Genomic DNA, 8899 nt, shown 5'->3' with positions numbered 1-8899 from the left:
AAAGTTCTTAACCTGAAGCACTGTTTCTGGGTTAGTGGAGTCTGTAACCTGAAGTCTATGTAACCCGAGGTACCACTGTACTGTAAAAACAAGATACAGGTAGGTAGCCGTATTGGTCTGCCGTAGTCGAAACAAAATAAAAAAATGCTTTCCAGTAGCACCTTTGTTGTCGTTTAGTCGTGTCCAACTCTTCGTGACCCCATGGACCAGAGCACGCCAGGCATTTCTGTCTTCCACTGCCTCCCGCAGTTTGGACAAACTCATGCTGGTAGCTTCGAGAACACTATCCAACCATCTCGTCCTCTGTCGTCCCCTTCTCCTTGTGCCCTCCATCTTTCCCAACATCAGGGTCTTTTCCAGGGAGTCTTCTCTTCTCATGAGGTGGCCAAAGTATTGGAGCCTCAGCTTCACGATCTGTCCTTCCAGTGAGCACTCAGGGCTGATTTCCTTCAGAATGGAGAGGTTTGATTTTCTCATGGGACTCAAGAGAGTCTCCTCCAGCACCATAATTCAAAAAGCATCAATTCTTCGGTGATCAGCCTTTATGGTCCAGCTTTCACTTCCATACATCACTACTGGGAAAACCATAGCTTTTACTATACGGACTTTTGTTGGCAAGGTGATGTCTCTACTTTTTAAGATGCTCTACTTTTTAAGATGCTTTTTATGTAGCACCTTAGAGACCAACTAAGTTTGTTACTGGTATAAGCTTTCGTGTGCATGCACACTTCTTCAGATACCTTCAGGTCACCTTAGTTGATCTCTAAGGTGCTACTGGAAGGAATTTTCTCATTTTGTAAAAACCAAGGTTTCTGTTTTTAAAATGGATAAAGGCAAACTTAAAAAATGTTTGCCCCATGCCTATTCTCTAAACAGGCAAGAGGCAATCATTTTTCATCCTGTTCCTTTTCGTTCAAGCTAGAGCAACTTCACAATGTGGCAAGGAAATGTGTAATTCTTTTCCTTCTGGTTTAGAAATGGCCCATAAGAGTGACACTCATAATCTACTTACTAATCTACATAATATACCTTGCATCTTGTAGGTAGTGAGAGGTAAATATAAATGATAGGTATCATGAAGCCTTCATTAAGGAGAGTTTGGGGCAATAAATATTTATAAAGCCTTCCCCCCCAATGCAGTAAAAGAGCTAAAACTGCTTAATTTTGGCTATAATGAGCCCAGTATTTATTTGACAAGCCAAATTCCAGAATTGCTATAGTGTTGGTGCAGTTGTTATTACACCAGGAAAAGTCAGCTATATATAATGGAAATACTAGTTTCTCAAAAGTAAAATATGAAGTCAAGCAGCTTTAGATCAGAACACTGAAGATTAAAATGCTTCCCACATTTCAGCAAATTTTTTCATCCTGTGGGAAAACAAAAAGCAACAATTAGAATGTATAATGGGCGTACCATTCACTGTTCACAATATACAGTATGAGCCTGAGAAGCATGTCTTAATTACATTGAACAGAGAAATTTCCTGCATGTATTTTGTTTACTCAACATCATTGCATGCTAAATCTGTTCTGGATTGTGGTCATTTTATTTTGAGTACCGAATCTTCTTCAAAGAATCTTTCCTCTGCGTTTGTTAATGCCACATATTTCTATCACAGCTCAGACTTTCCTAATTTTTCCACAGTAAACATGGCAAGTTTTCTTTAAAGTTAATCACCTTCAAATGCCATAAATTTCCGTGGGAGATATTTGAGCATTCGCTTAACTCTCACTGAAATAAGTGCCCTGTTTAGGGAAGCTTTTAATGTTTGATGTATCATAGTATTTTAATATTCTTTTGGAAGCCGCCCAGAGTGGCTGGGGAAACCCAGCCAGATGGGCGGGGTATAAATAATAAATTATTATTATTATTATTATTATTATTATTATTATTATTATTATTATTATTACCGGTAACTTAATGCTAACTGGCTAGTTTTGTGTTCCCAAAAGCTGTAGCAGGGAAAATTGAGAAGTTGTAGCTGGCATCTATCTGTCTTGAGAGACAATGGAGTGTGCCTCTGGGGGTGAAGTCATACCCCTGTGTTAGCAGCACTGAAGTGACCTCCCTGGGGTGCATGCCTGAGCAGTGTGCATAGAGGTCCTGGCTGCCCACACGACAACACCTTGCTTATGTGGTCCAAAGGAAACAAGGAGTTGCTGGGAGGAGGTGTACAAGACGCCATCCAACTGTCTTAGGGACCATCCAACCGTGTATGGTTTGCTCCTTAGCCTTTTCTTCTCCACAAGATATCCCACAAAGCAGTAGAGGTTTAGGATCAGTTTTCCTGCACCTAGATGGGCTATCTTCCCAGATTGAGGAGCCCTATCTGTCTCTCACTTCCCTGGCAGATGAAGGTGATCGACTACATGGAATTGGCAGAAATCATAGAATCACAGAATCATAAAGTTGGAAGAGACCACAAGGGCCATCAAGTCCAACCCCCTGCCAAGCAGGAAACACCATCAGAGCACTCCTGACATATGGTTGTCAAGCCTCTGCTTAAAGGCCTCCAAAGCAGGAGACTCCACCACACTCCTTGGCAGCAAATTCCACTGTCGAACAGCTCTTACTGTCAGGAAGTTCTTCCTAATGTTTAGGTGGAATCTTCTTTCTTGTAGTTTGGATCCACTGTTCTGTGTCCGCTTCTCTGGAGCAGCAGAAAACAACCTTTCTCCCTCCTCTATGTGACATCCTTTTATATATTTGAACATGGCTATCATATCACCCCTTAACCTCCTCTTCTCCAGGCTAATCATGCCCAGCTCCCTTAGCCGTTCCTCATAAGTTCCTCATAAGCCGTTCCTCATAAGGAAATGACTGGCAGAATCCGAGACTAGGGAGAAGAGTTGGTGAAAGAAGACTGGAAGGAATTTAAAGACTATTTACAGAAATATTGTAAAATTAATGAATGTTAGAAGGATGTTGGATAGAAACTAAGGGGTTTCCAGCTGTAATGCTTTAGGAGATATGGAAAAAAAGGTTTACAAATGGGTAAAAGCTTAATGGTAAGGATTTGCTGAACTAACAAATTGAAGTGGAATACAAAGAAGGGAGGTATGAGGAGGTCTGGGGAAATAAGCGTAAGGAAGATATGTTATGGAAAATTATTTGTTTTTTAACTGTTTTTATGTTGTATTTTGTTTCTTTTTATTTTTCATTTTCATTGTTATATTTTAAAAACTTTAATAAATATCTTGGGGGGGGGGAATCTGTCTCTCACTTCCCTCTACAGCATGGGTAGGCAAACTAAGGCCCGGAGGCCAGATCCGGCCCAATCGCCTTCTCAATCCGGCCCACAGACGGTCCAGGAATCAGCGTGTTTTTACATGAGTAAAATGTGCCCTTTTATTTAAAATGCATCTCTGGGTTATTTGTGGGACATAGGAATTTGTTCATTTTTTTTTTTTTTCAAAATATAGTCTGGCCCCCCACAAGGTGTCAGGGACAGTGGACTCTGCTGAAAAAGTTTGCTGACCCCTGCTCTACAGTATGTGCAGAAACCGCCTTCTTAACCGTTGGACCCACTATTGGTCTTGTCCTCTCAATCTGCCAGAGTCTGTCTCCACATGCAGAGTAAGTCGCTAACTCATAGTCTACCCTCACCTTGCTTAGCTGGGGTGTGGCGGCTGTCACATGCAGATAGCTTCTAGGAGCCACAGATGAGAGCTGGGTGCAGTGTGGAGACCAAAGGTGGACAACATACCCCAGAAGGAGCATGGTATGTCCTGTCAGAGGTAAGGTAAAGGTACCCCTGCCCGTCAGGGCCAGTCGTGACCGACTCTAGGGTTGCACGCTCATCTCGCTCAAGAGGCCGGGAGCCAGCGCTGTCCGAAGACACTTCCAGGTCACGTGGCCAGCGTGACGTAGCTGCATCTGGCGAGCCAGCACCAGTGCCACACACGGAAACGCCGTTTACCTTCCCGCTAGTAAGCGGTCCCTATTTATCTACTTGCACTTAGGGGTGCTTTTGAACTGCTAGGTGGGCAGGAGCTGGGACCGAACAATGGGAGCTCACCCCATCGCGCGGGGATTTGAACCGCCGACCTTTCGGTCAGCAAGTCCTAGGCACTGTGGTTTAACCCACAGCGCCACCCGCGGTCCCATACTGTCAGAGGTACTACTCCCCTAACACTCCATACACCCTAAGTCCATACATATTCCAATAATAATTTTGGAGGAAGGGCTAACTGGATATTTTGAAAATGTTGACCAACCCAGAGAAAAACAGCAAGATTGGCAGAGTAGTTTTAGTTGCCGATGGTTCCAAAGTCTGCAAGCACTAATTGATTAAGCATCTGAGCACAATACGATGGAACTTCTTACCATTATAAAGCTTCAATCTCTTGGCCTACGTCCATTAGATTTTATACGTTTAAGCCCTATTCAAACATTACAAACATTTCGAAGTGGGACAGATGGACGAGGATGGTAAATGTAGGGAAACAAGTCAGATCCCTATTGGTCAATCTAGCCCAGTATGGCAGGAGCAATAGAAAAATCTATAATTAAAAAAATTAAGCAGTTGTGCAACATTCAAGTTCAACTTACACTTTCCCCCTGAACTCCTCTGCTGTCATAATGTCAGTTTCTTCATAAATTTCATCCTGGATACTTAATCCCAAAGATTCAAGTGCTAAAATATGGGAGAGGAGATGAAAGATGCTTAGATAAATGGCTGCTGAAGCATACGCAACTCTTATAGTCAATGCATTCTTTTCCATCTTCAGTTCTGCTTAGACCTTAACTACTCAGATGTGGATGGGACAAAAACCTCAACCCAGCAAGAAACCTGTACATGCACATATCCTCCCCTACCACTGCATAAAGTAATGAGAATCACATTATACTGGGTTTATCTAAATGAAGGGGATCTTATGAACCCTCCATTAGATGGAAGGCTGAATGAGGTCAGATCATAGATTAGGCAGATCTGACATTCAAACACATATAGTACAGCATAACTCGCATGCCGTTATCTCCATGTAGCAAAGAGATACCCCTATATTTTCATATCCAGTGTCTAAAAACAAGGCAGGTTTATGATGGGTGGGTGAGAAAGGAGAGATAGCTGCTAGAGAAGAACCCAGTACGCTTTACTGTATTGAGGTTTTTTTACAGAGCATTGCTCCCAAATGTTACTTGTTTCCTTTTATCAACATCAGGAACTAACAAACAGTAGAAATTTACTTAATATAAATCTAAAGGATTTGTTGTTTTACTCACTAAATTTCTGTAAAGATTAGGCTGAGAATAATCTTGAGGCTGTTTTTCTCATGTCTAAACCTGCCACATGTGGCCATAATAACCTACAGCAGGGGTGGCAATCTACTCACAGAGTTGAAAACTTGCCGTGATCTGCCCCCTTTTTGGGGGGTTCAGGAGGAAGGACCCATTTTGAGGGGGGGTGCATGGGGAGCAAATGTGTTATCTACCACAATCTACCTGTTGGACATGCCTGACCTACAGTATATGAAATGAGATGTTCATTAAAAAAAACAAAGGGCCGCTAACCTCCTTTGTACTGTGGTATGGTTATGTAACCTTGGCCTGCAACGTCTAGCATTTCAAACATTGCATCCACGTTTGACTCGTCCATAAGATAAGGAAAGTCCGTAGAAGTAATTTTTGCATACTTTATCTTTTCCAGTGTCTTTATCAAAAACTCTCTTGGTCTGTCTGTAAGATAAAAAACACACATACATTCCCACTTCAACGTGTCCTGGTAGATATTCTCACTAAAACGTCTAATGTTTTCTAGGCATTGTGCAAAGGTTAAAAAAATGCAGGCCTTATCTCCAGACTTTCAGACTAGGATACAAAAAGAAACAGGTATGGGGTTGGAAGAGGAAAACTAGCAAATTCAGGTACCAAAGCTTGCCAGTTACATAAGGTCTAGGTTGAATGGCCACTAGGTAGTTCTGGAAGAGGAGAACCCAAATGACAATTTGTCGTAGTCAAACTGTTGTTGGGAATGTTTCTACTATTGTTCAGAGGCAGCTGGGCATCATTGGCTCATTAAATTGCACTTTTCCTGGGAACTGAAGCACTTACTGTATTTAATCATAATTGGCAATGGTTTTCATGACCATGCCGTGGGTAGGGAGAAACAAACTATGATTCCATGTTTGGAGGCACGGAAAAAGCCAAGCATCACAGGCAAGGTGAGTGGCAACTGGGCAGTGTGTGCTTGCAAACTGCTTGTTCACGGTAAGCTATTTAACCGCGGGTGCCGGCAACCACAAAGTTCCACTTGTGAAAGAGGGTTTTCCTATCGCCTTCTGTAGCATCACTGAAGTTTCTTCCAACACAGTTCTGTCTTCACAGGAAATATGCATGAGCTCTCATCTACAGGTCCTTGCCCCCAAAACACATGTCAGCCCGTGAACATTGTGAGGGGCTTGGCAACCAGCCTCAATTCCACATGTTCTCTGCACTTTAATCCTCCCTACTAACTTCTTTTACTAACGGGACGTGGGTGGCCCTGTGGGTTAAAGCACAGAGCCTAGGGCTTGCCAATCAGAAGGTTGGCGGTTTGAATCCCCGCGACGGGGTGAGCTCCCGTTGCTTGGTCCCTGCTCCTGCCAACCTAGCAGTTCAAAAGCACGTCAAAGTGCAAGTAGATAAATAGGTACCACTCCGGCGGGAAGGTAAACGGTGTTTCGGTGTGCTGCTCTGGTTCGCCAGAAGTGGCTTAGTCATGCTGGCCACATGACCCGGAAGCTGTACGCCGGCTCCCTCGGCCAATAAAGCGAGATGAACACCGCAACCCCAGAGTCAGCCACGACTGGACCTAATGGTCAGGGGTCCCTTTACCTTTACTAACTTCTCCACCAACTAAGTGCTGCTGGGTTAGAGGACTGAATTGGCACCCCCGCCACACATTCTCACATACGGACCCCCCCTCGGGAAAAATGGGTGAGCGAAGATCTTCATTGGGAACAAGCAGGGAAGAAAGAATTAACATCCAGGATCTGCTGCCTGAGTTGATCCTGTCCCCTGAGGCAGTTGCCTCACCTTGCCTTATTGGCAGGCCGGCCCTGTTCTTACATTTGCTCCCGTGGCAAAATTATCCCTGTCACATGGCAGTCAGGACCAAGTGAGCTGTGGCTGTTGGTAGTAGGAAGGAGCACCCAATTTGGAGCAGCACAGATGGGTCCCCTACACAGGGTGCCAAGCCGAGAGGGGAGTAAATATTATTAACAACACCAAACAAACAAACAATAATACAGTGGTACCTCGGGTTAAGTACTTAATTCGTTCTGGAGGTCCGTTCTTAACCTGAAACTGTCCTTAACCTGAAGCACCACTTCAGCTAATGGGGCCTCCTGCTGCCGCTGCGCCACCGGAGCACGATTTCTGTTCTTATCCTGAAGCAAAGTTCTTAACCCGAGGTACTATTTCTGGGTTAGCGGAGTCTGTAACCTGAAGCGTATGTAACCTGAGGTACCACTGTAATGATAATAATAATATTAATAATAAAAGCTATATTTATATGGGCACCTAACAAGAAGATCCATTTAAAAGCAACTGTACCAAAAGGAATTATTGTGAAAATAATGGTTCTTTGGGTGGGTCAAATACTGTCCTCCCTCCAGGCACCATATTCACCTGAGGGGGACAAGAGGTTTGGCGTCTGGCATGGCCAGGGTGAGGCGGGCTTACCTGGCCGGTGGTAGAGCAGCAAGGCGCTCAGGTTGTGCAAAAGCTCCGGGATTTTGTGCTGCGCCAGGTAAGCGCGACCCTCCGCTTCGCGGTCCATCGCCGTTGCTAGGAGACCGGAGGGAACGCTCCCGCGGCGGGGGGGGGAGGGAGGGGCAGGTCACATGACGAAAGGGCTTGGCGGAGGCGGACCAATAAGGTGAGAGCCCTTAAGTCCTATTTATTTTAGTAGCGCGAGTACCGCCCATTTATTTTACCATTTATTTTAGTACCGCCCGCTCGGCTGCAGGAAGCACAGAGCAAGCGGGGCATGCATGGTTGCAAGCCAGCGGGCAGCAGTGGGAGAGAAATTCGGAATTAAGCCTCTTCTGAAGCGGAGAGGCATCCTCCGCGGCAGCAGAAAAGCCCCCTCGATCCAATAATTTGGAAGCCCCAGCGGGCGAAAAGTAAAATCCGCTGCCTCGCCGCACCAGTCTCTGCTCGTGTTTTATGATACACAGGAAGGACCAGAGTGGGATTATAACAATAATAATAAATTTTGCGTTTTCTTAGGGCATCCCTACCCTTGCGGCTCCTTTCCCACTCAGCTCCCACGAGGGAGGTGGCGGCATGGCGAAGAAGCTCCCAGGGTTGCGAGGATGAAGCGGGGAAGAGAAGCCTGGACAGCGCCTTGAGCTCCCTGTAAGAAAAACTGGCATATCTGAAGAAGTGTGCATGCACACGAAAGCTTATACCAAGAACTAACTTAGTTGGTCTTTAAGGTGCTACTGGAAGGAATTTTTTTATTTTGGCATATAAATATTATAAATAAAATAAAGATATGGGAAGAATAAGCTCTTGAGCGGGCGGTTTTTCTTTGATTTCTAAAATTAAAAGCACACAAAATTGGACCTAAGCAGGATGTAAGCTCGGTCGGTGGGAGCAGAAGCCTCTTAATCCCAGGGTTGCAGGTTCGAGCCCCACGTTCGCCAAAAGATCCCCGCATTGCGCTAGATGACTCTTGTGGCCGCTTCCAAGTATATGATTTTATACTTTTTGGGGGGGGCGCGATGCAGCATATTTTGGCTGCCCGGTCACAGCTACGCTGACACACGCCGACAATTTAAACTCTTTCCCGCTCCTATCCGAGCGCAGAGACGGTTTTCCCAAAGCCAACCCGGAAGCACGGCGTTCGGGTGCCAGTCTATTAATTTACAGCGCTATCTCGCGCAGGCGCACTGGGCGGAAGCTCTTGCG

The 8899-nt window shown here is 44.9% G+C and overlaps 1 protein-coding gene across 1 annotated transcript; it reads right to left on the bottom strand.

Annotated features, from left to right (window-relative positions):
• Window positions 1-1158: 1158 nt before the first annotated feature.
• Window positions 1159-7818, bottom strand: EFCAB10 (EF-hand calcium binding domain 10). The gene is made up of 4 exons (XM_083464126.1): window positions 7667-7818; window positions 5516-5680; window positions 4553-4637; window positions 1159-1368 (listed from the first exon to the last, which is right to left on the bottom strand). The coding sequence occupies exons 1-4, from the start codon at window positions 7761-7763 to the stop codon at window positions 1332-1334; spliced, it is 384 nt and encodes a 127-aa protein (XP_083320252.1). The 5' UTR covers window positions 7764-7818; the 3' UTR covers window positions 1159-1331.
• Between the last annotated feature and the right edge of the window lie 1081 nt (window positions 7819-8899).

Source organism: Podarcis liolepis, assembly GCF_965112155.1.
Source record: "Podarcis liolepis genome assembly, chromosome: 10".
Lineage (NCBI taxonomy): Eukaryota > Metazoa > Chordata > Lepidosauria > Squamata > Lacertidae > Podarcis > Podarcis liolepis.
This window is presented reverse-complemented; position numbering and strand designations above follow the sequence as displayed.

Bases quoted from the DNA above. Each gene is read 5' to 3' on its own strand.
- EFCAB10 (XM_083464126.1), bottom strand. From the start codon at position 7,763: ATGGACCGCGAAGCGGAGGGTCGCGCTTACCTGGCGCAGCACAAAATC. The intron at 5,681-7,666 runs GTAAGCCCGCCT...TTTATCTTACAG, and splicing joins GCTGCTCTACCACCGGCCAG to ACAGACCAAGAGAGTTTTTG. The intron at 1,369-4,552 runs GTAAGTTGAACT...GTTTTCCCACAG, and splicing joins GAGGAGTTCAGGGGGAAAGT to GATGAAAAAATTTGCTGAAA.